The 15,201-nt window shown below is 39.2% G+C and overlaps 1 protein-coding gene across 1 annotated transcript in view; it reads right to left on the reverse strand.

Annotated features, from left to right (window-relative positions):
• Window positions 1-234: 234 nt before the first annotated feature.
• ACAP3 (ArfGAP with coiled-coil, ankyrin repeat and PH domains 3) overlaps window positions 235-15,201 on the reverse strand; it is a gene marked incomplete at its 5' end in the record, with an annotated part of 104,316 nt that continues 89,349 nt past the window's right edge. The window contains 4 exons of the mRNA XM_088470316.1: window positions 235-3,834; window positions 12,673-12,815; window positions 14,387-14,497; window positions 14,933-15,042. Of these exons, the coding sequence (XP_088326442.1) occupies window positions 3,728-3,834; window positions 12,673-12,815; window positions 14,387-14,497; window positions 14,933-15,042 (471 nt within the window). The remainder of the gene's footprint in view (window positions 3,835-12,672; window positions 12,816-14,386; window positions 14,498-14,932; window positions 15,043-15,201) is intronic.

Genomic DNA, 15,201 nt, shown 5'->3' on the forward strand with positions numbered 1-15,201 from the left:
CTGATAACAATGCTTGCCACCCAAGCTGTTTGTCATCTTACAATCAATTTAAAGATTTAAATCTTTACTTTAAAATTCATGACTCACTGGTAACCTATAGAGAGGTCACTCATGTTGTTCGTTCAAAAGACAAATTAACTTAATTATTTATAGAAATAAAAGAGGGAACAAATATTTAATAGATTGGAAAAGACAAAAACAAAAAAAAATTAGGATTTCAATTTGATCCAGTCGTTTAATTTTTTCTCATTTGATTTCAGTTTTATTAAATAATACATTTATGCCATAAGATATATTACTGTACATGGTATCCTTCATCAGCAACAAATAAAGCAGTAAATTGGGAGGAATATACCAGCATATCCTCATAACGTGTTTTACCGTGACAGAGTGCCAGTAACATGTATGCAGCAAGTGTACTACACACAGCATGTAATGCTTCACAGACACTTCAGCATTACCTAGTTCACAGGTTCTCAAACTTGGTCCTCAGGACCCCAAACAGTGCATGTTTTCCAGGTCTCCTCACAGAATCATAAGTGAAATAATTAGCTCCACCTGTGGATCTTTTAAAATGTATCAATGAGTAATGAATACACCTGTGCACCTGCTGGGTGACCTGGAAAACGTGAACTGTGTGGGGTCCTGAGGACAGAGTTTGAGAACCACTGACCTAGTTGTATAGTGGAGGGATTTCAACTTGGTGGAGGTAGGCTGTCTTTAATGTGCACCTACAAACAGTGGGGTCAGGTGTTTTGTGGCAGAACAAATACATGAGAATACAGCACATCATTCCACAGGAGGGGTTCCGTTAGCAGTGATGTCAGCTATTTCTCCAAAGTTACACAATGGAGGTAGCCATCTTGTGGGTTGAACCAATAGGTGTGAGCATTCAGGTTAACTAGTATTTCAGTCATAGACTATATTCTCATCAATTTAAGTTCAGCACACATAACGGCTACCTCCACTACATTAGTGATGGATATACATACAGAAAGTTGAATTTTTTAACTATACATATCAGAGGTTTTAGTTTAGTGATACTCCGTAAACTTCTATATCCAGTTTCTGTAGGAGGCCTTTGTTGATGAACGACATATCGCTTTCTGCATCTGTACGTGTGTACAGAAGATATGTCTGAACAATGTCGTTCACAGACCTAGTTTCATCGGTTCTGCATCTGGCTGTGTGTACGGGCGACCCGCCAACCCCTCGTACACTTCCTGCAGAGACCGCCGGTAACAGACATCTCAACTGGGGGGGACAAATTTAAATGCCCTCCCAGTTGTGATGTCAGTGCAGACACAGAGCGGCAGATTGGTATGTATTGGCGTACGAATCGACCACTCGGTGTGCGGATCCCTGAGTCGGCAGACAAACCGCCCAGGTGTGTACCCAGCCTTAGATTTGATGAAGTTCGTTCTTCTTTCAGCAAGTAGGAAAAAAAGTCAACATTTCTAAGCCATGATCTTGTGCTTTATGTTGGTGATCATAGCTATGGTAATTGTGATCATGTCACTTTACATGTAAACCACATGTTAGATGATGAAGTGACAGTAGAAAGTAAAATATGCTTTTCTTATTGAAATTCATTGTTTGGAATATATGCATTATATTCTGATTTCCAGCCTCGCCAGAACAGTGGTCCCACATGCTATGAGACATTTGTGTCTAACGTTAATGCTTTAAAAACAGAGAAGATTCTCTTATAATGAGCATATGTGATAGGCTCTCGTTTCCCAGCATACCTTCCAATAGGGCCGATTTCCACAGGCCTGTCCATCTCCTGCAGCCAGTATGTCCTGTCAGGACAAGAAGCGTGGTCTGGGTGGCTTGGGCGTTGCTTAATATGTCCTGACTTTCTATGCTAGGAGGCGTGATGGTCACATCTTCCTCCACCACATAACAGCCATTCATTACTTTCCTATTGATCAGAAAAATATTGTTTCAAATTCACAGACCCATCAGTAGATTGATGTCATTCCTCAGACTTGTTGGATAAAAGGTATACTATATACTGTACTTCCATTCTCTGTATATAGTATATATCATCTAAAAGTCTTTGTCTGGACCAGCCAGAGAAGCAACCAGCAGTAAATATTAACATAAAAAAATATTCTGTGAAGTTCTAGTCTTGGACGTGTATATAGGCACCAGTCTGAAAGAGGAGATGCCGAGGAACAGACAATAAAGGACATTTGCTCATAGTGGAATAAGCAACAGTCTTCCCAAACATCAAACTGAAAGTAAATTGCTATGGAAAATGGTACCTGAGTTACAATCCAAAGATGTAACCCATAGCAACCAATTACATTCTGGTAATTTTCCTACCAGAAAAAATAAATAAAACAAATAAAAGCAAAATGAAAACAAACACCTTATTGGTCGGCATAGGCTAGAACGCCTGTTTTGGACTGTCACCTTTGCACTGATTTTCAGAAATGACCCAATATTTTTTATATTATCCACCTTCATGTAGGGATGGCCATCGATGATTTTCCATCTATAACTATCGATGGTACAATAACCATATATGGTGGACCATCGATGGTTTGAACCACTCGAAGGCCACCGCTGCCGGGTGCACGTCGGGCTGCAGACCAATAAAAAACGGGGGCAGACTTAGCTGACCGACAGGGGGTGGGACTAAGCTGTGTTGGGAGCAGAAAAAAAATATCGGATTCCACTTTGAAATTGACGGCAGAAAACGATTGGCTCCCTGCCATCGATGGCAAAACCACTGATCATCGGTAGTATACCATTGTTTGTTAACTATCGATGGTCAATGCCCACCTCTACCTTCATGTAAAATAAAACGACTGGTTGAGTCGAGTTCACTCAACATCGGTCTCAAAACTAGTGTTATCAACATGTTTTGTTTCCTTTATTGTGTACAGCATGGCACAAACGTAAGAGCTTACAGTATAAATATAAAATTCTGGGTCGAGTCGAACCCCAAACTATCAGAACCACAAAGATCCGGCATCTGTGCCAGGATACTCAAATACTCTTTCTAATTGAAGAGCACAGAGGGCAGTGATATTAGGAGAGCTCTCAGCACATGTACACGTAACTGGGTGCTGACATACGACACTTGTTTTTGTGATGCCACTGGTTCCTAGTGAATTGATTGGCTGCATTCCCATGAATATTGGGTCTTTGAACTGCATGTGTGAAGGGTCCTCTGTATGATAGATCTCAGTAAGGAACTCTAAACAAAGATTTTCATACTCGCACTGTAGAATATGATCATTTTCACCTGGATGCTGAAAAATCACTAAGGAAGCAATCTGGGAATAGCAGAAAAATTAATATTAAATGTCCTAACTTAAAAGTTGAAAAATATAAATTCCTAATTTAGTGGTTATTTTCCAGGGTCCATCTCACAATGAGATGACCTCTTTAGAAATCAATTTCTCAGACATTTCCAAAATCCAGACTGATAACAGTTAAACGCCTCTAGACACTTTGTGTGCCTATAATTCTATTTAAGAAAGGCAAAATTCTGATTTTTTAAAACACTGTGGTGGGGAGCCTCTTTTATACACAGAGGAACAAGAGGTTAAATGAGAAATGTATTAAGTTCATCAAGTTCCACCAATTGTCTGATGACTGTAGGGGCTTCCATCTACTTGTTTGTCATCCTCCAAATTATTTTGTTATTTTTCTGGAATTAACCACATTAAAATAGTTCCTTCAAAAAAACAAAAACCAGTCTCTGTATTCACTATCGGCAGGAATGGCTGAAGTGAACGCTTCGCCGGCTCAGCTTCTCTGGGTTGTTGGACGCCATGTGTGAGAATTCACGGAAAATATCCAAATAAGTGGTGTCACCTGCAATACAATAGAGCAAAAATAAAAAAAAGGCCAAATGAAAGAAGGACTAGATCTGCCCGATTTAATCATTTTTAAAAGAACTACTTTATTAATTGCCACAGAAGCAATAGCAAAAAGGAGAGTTATGGTAAAACTTACCTTGGTTAACTCTCTTTCTTCGAAGTTCATAGGGTCCACAGGGAGACATTGGAGAAATCGGACTCCCTCTTTGTACTATATGGATTTCAAAAGAAGGGATGGCTAGCTAACATGTAGGTGGGACCTGGAGGACCGGACACAAACAGCAAAGCTTTTAAATACCAGGATGCACCGGTCCTTCCCCCTATAACCCGCCCACAGCCTCAGGGCACTTCAGTTTTGTTGAATCACACTCTCTCACAGAGAAAGAAACAAGTGACAAGGAGAAGAAACCCATAGAGCGCGGCGCTCTGTGGACCCTATGGACTTTGAAGAAAGAGTTAACCAAGGTAAGTTTTACCATAACTCTCCTTTTCTTCTTCAGGGTCCATAAGGCTCCACAGGGAGACATTGGGGATGCCCCAAAGCAGTTGTTTAAGGGTAGGAACGCTCCTGAGCTGATAGGAGAACCTACGCTCGAAGGAAGCATCCTGAGAGGCAAATATATGAAAGGCATAAAACCTAAGAAAGGTGTGGACAGAAGACCAGGTAGCCGCCTTGCATAGCTGTTCAGCTGAGGCACCATGCCCGGGCTGCCCACGAGGGACCCACAGAGCGAGTAGAATGAGAAGATACTGAAGCTGGCACAGGAAGGCCAGTCTGCGTGTAAGCCTGTGAGATAGTCATGCGAATCCATCTGGCCAGAGTCCGTTTGTTAGCTGGCAATCCCTTCTTGTGGAATCCATATAGGACAAAGAGGGAGTCCGATTTTCCCAATGTCTCCCTGTGGAAAACTATGGACCATGAAAAAGAAAACAAATATATATACGCATAATAAGAGGACTATACTTTCTGAAATGTATGTATATATTAGGTGAGGTATCCATGTGGGACTATAAAAGCTATATAGCGACCTGTAGACATTTGAAAGCTGAATGGGTGTTGTCCTGGCTGTCAGTCACGTGATTGGCCATGGCCCCATTCCATACCATACACACGTCAGTAATGTGATTGGCTGTAGCCCCATTCCATACCCTACACGCAGTACATAACTCCACTCCCTTTACCCTAACTTTCTCCCAGGAAATCTGTGTTGCTTACTGGCATTAAACCCATTTCTCCTCCGTTTTAATACCATTTCCATTTTAGTATTCGAGAAATGCATATCAGTGTGTTTACAACTGGTATGTTTTTTTTTAAAATACATTTAACTAAACTTAAATGCCAAAGGGTATAGGGCCTCACACAGGCATAGTAAATGCAGATCATTAAAGTGCATTTCAGCTTTATATATATATGTGTTGATCTTATGTTGGAAGTCACTTAGGCTTCCCCTCTGAATTCAAATTGAAGTTTTTATTATTATGGGGTAAATTTATTAAGTGGATAGAAGTCTATTTTATAGCACTTCTGCTTTCCATGTAGAGCAGGGGTAGCCAACCTCGTCCTCGAGAGCTACTTCACGTTTTCCAGACCATCTAGCTGGTGCACAGGTGTATTCATTACTCAATGACACATTTCAAAAGATCCACAGGTGGAGATAATTATTTCACTTGCGATTCTGTGAGGAGACCTGGAAAACATGCACTGTTAGTAGCTCTCGAGGACCAGGGTTGGCCACCTCTGATGTAGAGGGCTCTGATTTCTCCACCAGCGTCTCGATTTATATTTACAGATACCCTCTTCCCTAAAAATGAGGTGCTGCTGCGGGGACATTATGCCACATTATGTGGGTATATGCAGGATGTGGGGAAATATGCCAGAATAAGCTGTTCTTAGAGGAATATTATTCTTTGGAAAGTTGCAGCTGGAAGTGTAAATCTAATAGAACATCAGCTTTCTTACTGGTTTGCACATTTGCAATATGGCCACAGATACAAAGAGTGAAATTGCATTAGTGTTACACTGATGCCAATAATCTGAACACACATCATCGTGTGAGTTAAGGTAAGTATGGCTCATATGCTCCTGCGTAAAACGGTAACATAATCTGACACAAAATGGTGATTGCTTACAAATATAACTTATCAGTCTGCGGGAGCCCACACACATGGGCAGTGATCTCAGTTAAGTTGGCCAAACATACCAACGTCCTGACTACATAACAAACAAAAAAAATCCTTAATTCACTATTTATACTGTGATTTATATCTCTATATTCCTTAATTGTCATTTTCTACTAGAGTTTCTATTACATTTGATCTGTACTTGGTGATGTCTGACGTCTTGATAGAAGATGAGTGCATGCATTAATTTACATTTAGCTGCCCATCCTTGGCCAAACTCTCATCCCAAGTACCCTCTACTCTATAGCTGAAAGTGCAGAATCTAACACACCCATTGTGACCTTGTGGATATCCAGAATTACCATCAGTGTCAGATGTTACAAATCAAGAAATGCAGAGGTAACGTGCCCTTGGCATAGGACTGCTGGTAATCCATTACATTGACCTGTGGCAAGCATTACTTCTGCACTCCAAAATATGGAACACAAAACAAATTCTCCCCTTCAGGTCTACTATGGGTCATTTTACAATATGCACAAAGCTATTATCTAAGGGAAAGATGAGAGTCCAATGTGGGAAGAGATCCAGCTGATGGATGGCGATTTGTCAAGCACAGGAGGAAAGTTGCCCTAAGTTGAACTACTTGTTCATACAGCCCAATCATGTAGTAGTCTTGTGCCTTTATTTGGTCATCTAAATTCTTAGTAACTTCCCATATCCTTTTAGTTTACAATAGGAAGTTCATTATACCATGCGTTACATCTGACAAAACAATAAAGTATCAACATAATACAAGGACAGAGTATAGCGATGCAGAGATGTTAATTAGCAAGGGGACAGCAATAAAGAACCAAACAGATCAGAGTAAGAGTTGTAGTATGATTTTATTAACAGTGCATAAAAAGACAGGTAGAGGAAAGAATAAAACATTGGGGCTCCGTGAATGTGTGTGTTCTAATATATATATATATATATATATATATATATATATATACATACATAACCAAACACCTTTGCACTAACTTCTTAACTCTTTGCCGCTGGGGGCCCACTCATTGTGTCACAGGGAGGCCCATCTGGAAGCCACAGGTTGAAATAGTACAGAGAGAATGACATACAATTAATCACAGAAAACATGGAAAAGAAAGAGCACCACAAAGGTGCAAGCAAGACGTAAAGGGTATAATATGCATTAGCCTATATACAGAAAGAGAGGGGTTTCATTGTGCAGTTATTTCAAGTCCTCATGCGATTTTAATTCCGACATTTCTTTGGGGCTCTGTCTCGGAAACTGACCACACTCACCGCTGTATTTTATCTACAGAACTTCGATTTGCACACAGAACACACAATTTGCAGGGCTCTCCGAACATGATGGGTGCCATGAGGTTGATAAAACACATGGCAACATTTTAATTGGTCATTTTAGGTGTTCCAAAACAGAAGCATCCAAACCAGACTGCCAAGTACAGGACACTATGTGTCATCTTCGAGAAGAAGAAACCAGTGTCCATGCGTCCACGTACATCATACAGCAGCAAGGCATTGCACCTCACTCTCGCACAGGTAGCAGTGGTGCTACTAGAAGGTCACGCACATATGAGTCATTAGCAGGGTATAGTTTTGGCCATCACAGTCCATACATTTTATTTACTAGAAGCCGTAATTTGTTGCATCAATTAGAGGAGTACTATTTTTTTATTTATTTTTTTTAAAGTCACATCTGAATATGGTAAAAAAAACAAAACAAAAGGTTGAATCTCATGAAACACATAACTGAAAGCAATCAAAATACACACAAATTATCAAAAAAGGCTGTACAAAATAATGTAGTTTCAGTTGTGGTCCTAGAAGAATATTTATCCCCTAGTTAATAGGGATACAGCAGGAATGATTTCATTGTCATGACCAACAACAATAACTATTTGGTAATGTTATATAACCAATCTTTTCTATTATTTGAATATTACACCAGATTGTGATGCATATCTTGTGTGGTTTATGAGTGTCACTGCAATGTAAAGCAGACAGATTTTTTTTTATTAATCATCGATTGATAAAATAATAAAAACTAGCAGTTTTTATTATTCATATTCAAAAATACATACTCTACTACGGTTCACTTGGGAAACAATTTTACTCTCTGCAGTGACTTATTCTGCCAACCAGGTAAGGCACCACTGTCATTCAGGTAAAGAAGAGGGAGCAATTATTTGGAAATACTATTTCGATAGCAATTTATTTTTTCAGTTCTATCATGTCATAATAAAAAGGTGAATGTTACAAGTCGCTTTTTCACCTCTGACCAACTTTTAGATTTAGTGGACATTTAAGTGATAAATTAAACTGGCACTTGTGTCATGGGAAAATTAATCCATAAAGCAATCTATTTTTTAAAATTATAAATACATTTTAATAGAGCTAAAAAGTGTTATTAATTGTCCCCCAGGAATTTCCCTCTCATGAACAAAATAAAATGTTATTATAGCAAGGTAACAAAAAAATATTTCAACATGAAACGTGGTTCAGTACCAAAGTGCAATTCAATAAGAAGTGACCGTCACCTAATAAACCATTTGAGTTGCTTTCAGGTATTTGGGGAAACTGGCATATGTAATCTTTTGTTTTTAATTCTCCAAATCAGTACTTTCTTTAAAAAAAAAAAATTTATTTAATTATAGTAGTATTTCAAGAAAGTGGCACAAAAAAAGGTAGATTTCCTAAAAATTGTCAATTCCATAGGAAACAAATGTAATAAAATTTTCTCAAGCAATTATAAGAATTTTTAAACTGTACCTATCACCTATTCGAATTATAGCAACCGTGGTTATGGACTGACCCATAGTCATAACAGTATAGTCTATGACTTCGCTAGAAACCAGTGACATCACAGATGCACAAAGTGATGTAATTATGTCCTAGTGAAATAATAGGTTGAATATTTGTTCAGATCACTAAATGTTAGTCTCCGCTGTATGCAGGTAACAAGTATCCTTCAAAGGGTGATCTGCTAGGTATAAACAGAAAATGAGATCCCTGTCACTTTGTATTTCAACTATAGACAACTGATTATTTTCAAAAACTAATTGAAATAAAAATTATTACAGCCTTCAAATTCAAATACAATATATCTATTTCACATTTGAATTATTGAAACTAAAAACATATTTAATAACATGCAAATAGCACAACAACCAATCAGATGTTTGGTATCATTGATAAAAATTGCAATAAGCTGGTCAAAGCTGACGTGTGATTGGTTGCTATGGTTCGGGTCATCTCTCACATAGCTATTCCATTGTTTTTACAGAACAGCTGCCTAGTAAAATACAGATGTTACTGGCTTGCAGTAGGGTAGTCTAAGGGGAGAGCTGGGTAAATTTCTGCAGTATTAGGAGGATGGAGAATATCACAAGAACCACCTCTTGCGACAAGGCCGCTTAGTCGTGGGGGAATTTGCTATTCGCACCATGTTATCAAATATGAATAATATTTAAGGATACAAAATTCCATAAAAAAGCAAAACAGAGGCCAGGAAAATTTAAGAAACATAACCACACTATCGTCGTAAAAAGAAAAGAAAAACTATTTCAAAAAGGAAATTTTCCAAGGAAGAGGTTACGTTTCTTAAACATAGTAATTAAAAATTTCTAACGATGGCTTTAAAAACATTACAAAAAAAAAACAAAAAACATTTTTTTTTTAAAAATGTACCATCAGTTCATATAACAGAAAGACACAGTAAGTAGCATACACATGTAGATGTGCTATAGATTAAGTATTTATGTCAGGAAACTAGGAAAGCTGTACAGAATTCGGACGAGCTCCAACTGATTGCGGACTCAGAGTCTGATACAAAAAGATTTAAAAAGTCCTCAGCGATTCACAACATACAGCTGCAACTAAATAGTATTTTCATAAAATATATATATATATATATATATATATATATATATATATATATATATATCCTGCAAACAAAAAGAAGCAGCTCAGTCCTCAGGCAACGGTATGTGACTTGACTGAAACCATGTCTCCTATCTATATAACCAGAGGGCATGACACTGCTCTGTGTGGCCTATACCATAATAAATTAAGTATCAAAATAAAAAAATAACACCTTCACTGTTTGGAGAAAAAAATAATGAAAAGCAGTCAAAAACAAATTCACTTACAAAATTACATTTACACAAAACAGAACATTTACATATATATGTAATTTCCAATACTGGAAGGAGAAAAAGTGCACAAGTAAATAGTTTTTTCTTTTGTTCTTTACATAAAATGTACAGTTTTTAACCAGAAAATATTAACCCTTCCACCACACCAGTGAAACGGGGCGACTTGTGTCATGGCAGGCTGCTTTGAAGGCTGAAGCTAGTTTGAAACCTAAGTATACTTCATAAGTCACTATTTCTGACCTACCGCAAGGATGTTTAATAAAGGGTAGACTATAAACGCCTAGTAGGAAATCCTGAGGAGGATTGAAAGTAGTAAAATGGCCATAAGTTTGGACCTCCAATAAAGTTAGCACCTTTTTTTGTCCATACATAGTGAGTCCTGCTGGTTGGTAGTTAGTATAAGAAGCCAATGGCTTCTGTCTGGCAGTGCATTCTGGTATTGCCATGCAGGCCAAGGAACGTCAAAATCCCTAAATTCATTTAATCTGGATATAATAAATCATCCCATTCTGACATAAACCATTATCAACTTTCTCAATGCATTTTACAATGGTAATTTTAAACTGGAACTCCTCGTTAACCATGTTCTAGGCCTTTGGAGACTAATATAAATATGGCTGCCATTCCCACTTATTTCATTATTTGGTGATTGTATGATTAGAAATTTATTGCATGTTCTCTAGTGAGCAATAAAATTAGATTAGCAATAATTCTGGATGGATATTTTTTCTGTGCTTTTCTGAGAGGGTGTTACTAAACGTCCATCACCCAAAAAGACAGTATACAAGTATTGTGGACCTAAGGTGCATATTGTTTATCCAGGGCTTCAAAAAACCCTTGAGAGGTCATGCGGCTAATATAATGGTACAGCTTAATGGCATTTTATAAGTGGACCTTTCCAAACTCAGACAGGAGTGATGAATTAACATGCCATGGAACGGATGGAGGAAAGATTCTGCTGGCATTGTCAGCAGGTGCAAATGTGTTCATTAAAAGACAAGATCAGGTCTTGGTGAAGATTAATACCCATAAATTAAACAGTCCTCTCTATGTCCCTGACGTCCTGATCTCTTCATACAATGGAATTGCATAGCACTAGAGGTGACATAGGATGCACTTGGGAAGCCTGCAGTAATTAATCCTCAACTGGAACCAAAGAGTAACCTCAGCACCCTCCCCCTTTTTAATACTGAAGTACTGAGATTATCCGGAGTGAGGGAAGAGGCCCCGATAGATTGTATGTTAGGGCACAGATACAAAAGACAATATAGGCCTTTATAAATTCAGTTAGTGCACTTTATCCCTTACAGAGGGTAGACATAAAGGACATCAGACTTTAACCTCTTCATTGCTGGGGGAGAATAGTGTACCCTTTGCTTTTAATTGAGAAACAGAAATAATGAAAAAAGAGAGAGACTGAAACACAACAAGAAAGAGAGCTAGACATATGCAGCCTAATAGAGAGAGAGAGACATCCAGGCAAGTACAGAGAAAGGCCACATAGCCGGTGGGAGACAGGCAGAGAAAGAAATATTGAAAGTCTCAGACATGGAATTTTACTGCCAGCGAGAGACACAAAAAAAAAGACAGATATTATGTGTACTCTAAGTATACTGTAGAATCCGTATGACATATATAAAGTTGTTTTCCCAGAACAGGAAGAGCTATGGTCAATAACCGACACTGATCTTTAAAGAAATAGACTTGATGCTAATAACGGACATCAAATTTCCATGCATGTGTCGCTGACTCTCCTCTGTTCTCTGGCAGTGAAGAGGTTAAAGCATAAGCACACCTGGGCAAGGGTAGAGGGAAGCTGAAGGGACATGTGTATTTATCACACTAACAATAAGCACCAGGAAACAGACAACCTCAAAATAGGAAAGTGCTTTAAATGTGGGCATCTACGGATATCCCATGCAGCATTACAGCAATTGCGAAGAAACCCACCACTACTATCTAAGTCTGACTTCCACACCCCACCCCTCAGTCACTGAAATAGATGTAGCTACGACAAAGCCAACTACCCTAATGCATCGAGACAAGAACCCTAAAAGAAGATAGGCAGCTGACACAAACAAGGTCCCTGAATGTATAAGTACCATTCACTGGCTCATATGGGTCACTTCAACTTCACCCTAAATAAATATATAGTCAGGCACTAACGAGGCAGAAGAACCACAGGTCTCCTGCTGACTCCGTCTTCCCAGTGTCTGCTCTGATATTGATAAAGTAAAAGCCTAAATGATTCATAGTTTGTAAAAGTGCTAAACAGTACATAAAATATTAATACATCTTTCCTTTTGCTCTTGGCAGTGATGAGGAAGAAAAAAATAGTAATATTGGTCCAGACCCTTCCAAAAACTTTTGGTTTAGTTGTGCCCCTAGTCATTCTTCCCTCCCCTGGTGCCAGAAGATAGACCCCATGCAGGATTTCCAAAAAAAAAAAAGGATGCCAAGAGCAGCTAGTGGAAAAAGTTCAAAAAAGTAGGGATCAGCTGTGCCCACTTGAGGGACTTAGTCTGACTAACACTCATCTATATTAAGGCAGATGAATTCCTGGATGCATTTCCTGTACTGCTGCTCTGTTGGACTGTTGCTGGGATATTGACCTGGTTGTCCGAACGGCCCTTCTGCTTCTCTCATCTCTTCGTTCATCCGAGCAAGTCGTAACCTGCGGAAAAGCAAAGACCATTGAGATTTTACTATGCACAAAGGAAGTTCAAACATACTCTGGTCACCATTTTTCTATGTAACACTTAAGCATTTTTGGTTGGTTCTGTATACTATACTGGAAATAGGGGAGGGATCAGTTCTTACCCCGTCCTACCAAGTCTTATGTAAACACTTTGGGTGGGATGTAGTAAGCATTGCATCCGCAGTTCCATACATACTGGCCATTATGGGGTACATACCGGAGATAATACCACCGGTTTGTACCTAGAAAATCGCAAAGGATAGCTCTTCCAGTAAGAGCTGTCCTTTGAAATAGAGGAACTTCCAGTTTTATAACCCAGAAGTCCATCTGGCGTCCTTCTGCGCATGTGCAGAAGAACGCGCGCGCTGCGGGAGGAACTGTGAGGGATCCGATTGGATCCCTCTCAGGGAAAGGCCCGAAAATAAGCCAATAGGCTTCTATTGGGTAACAGCATCTAAACATGGTACATATGAGAAATGCAGTAAAACCCCCGAAAACTGCATTTACAGGGGTTTTACGGCATTTTTGAGCTTAGTACATACCGACCTTTAACTGTTACTTGTAATGACCCTTAAATTGTCAATGCTTAGAAGTTAATTTAATAGTAAAGTGCACTAATCTTCTTGGAAGGTGTTCTATCAGATTTTGGGACAAAGCTGCGGGATTCACATCCATTTAGCCAGAAGAGCATTAGTGATGTTGGGCAATAAGACCAGGCTCGCTTTCAGCATTTCAATTTATCCAAAAAGTGTTTGGTGGGATGGAGAACTGTGCTGTGTTCAGGCCAGGCAAGTTCTTCCACACCAAACACTGCAGACCACTTGCTGATGGACCTGGCTTTGTGCATGGGAGCATTGTCATGCTGAATCAGGAAAGGGATTTCCCAAAACACCTAACACAAAGTTTGAAGCACACAATTCGCTAGAATGCCATTTTGTGCTGTAGCATTAAGTTTTCCCTTCACTGGAACTTAGGGGCCCAGGACAAACCATGAAAAATAGATCCAGACCAAAATTCATCAGTCACCAAACTTTACAATTGGTAATACACATCTGGATAGGAAACATTCTACTGGCATTCGCCAAACACAGATTAACCCATCACACTGCCTGATGGTGAAGAGCAACTTGTCATTTCAGAGAACATATGTTCTCTGTCCAAAGTCCAATGGTGCTGTGCATGACACAACATTAGTCAAGGTCTGGCATTGCACATGGTAATCTGAGACTTGTGTGCAACTGCTAAGCCATGGAAACCAAATCCATTAAGCTCCTGACAAAAAGTACGTGTGCTGACGTTGCTCCCAGAGACAGTTTATAACTCGGTAGTGAGTACTGTAACCGGGGACAAACGTTTTTCCAAGGTTCAGCACCTGCAGCTGAGCTGTTAGTGCTCCTAGACGTTCCCACATAATAAGTTTCAGCTGATCAGGGCAACCTTAACAGGGGAAAATTTTGCAAGAGTGTCACAGTAAAAAATAACCAAGCTCTCCAGTATGACCCATTCTACAGAAACGACCAACAAGACAATAATGTAATAGAACTCACAAAGTGACAATATCTGCATTAGCTGCCTGTACGGAAATACTGAGGGGATCTTGTCCGTCTTCATCCACTGCATGTTGATTTGCCCCTCGCTTTAAGAATAAACAGACCTGACTGAATACAAAGAGAAAGTGCATTAGAACCAATACCTCTAGAATGACTGCACTACATGTGATGGGGTGTAATGATGTTAGAATAAAGTGTTTGTCAATAAGCTAAAGTGTGTAATATAATACAGGGTAGTGTCCTATAAATATAATCTGACCTCTACTTGTTATATTAATACAAAATGTGTGTGTGTGTGTGTGTGTGTGTGTGTGTGTGTGTGTGTTTGATTAGGGTCTGAGCACTGATCTCCTGTTAGTCCATGTATACCATGTGGATGGAGACAGAACAACCTGCCTCAGAATAAACACATCAGCACAATGTATTTAAGGAGAACAGTGTCTGACATTGTAGGAGGAAGTGACCTGCTCATGTTAGTGAGGACAAGGCTGGATATGACATAGGCTGTAATTACTCCTCCTCGGTCACATGTACTATACCTACCCAGTGTGTCCCAGATATGTGGCATGATGTATAGGCGCCCGTCCTCTCATGTCAGTCTGGTTCACATCTGCCCCATTCTGCAGCAGGAACTCGCAGGCTATTAATGAGCCCTAAATAAAAGGTAATGATATGATATGATAGACACCATTGAAAATCCTGCTTTTTACAATACCAACTTCTACGATGTTTAGCAGAGTCACTGGGGCAAATGAAACTAGCTAGCCATATATATAACCCCTTCCCTAGTTTTATATTTGTAGGGGAAGTAT

Source organism: Taudactylus pleione, unplaced genomic scaffold, assembly GCF_031769625.1.
Source record: "Taudactylus pleione unplaced genomic scaffold, aTauple2 ptg000097l, whole genome shotgun sequence".
Classification (NCBI taxonomy): Eukaryota; Metazoa; Chordata; class Amphibia; order Anura; family Myobatrachidae; genus Taudactylus; species Taudactylus pleione.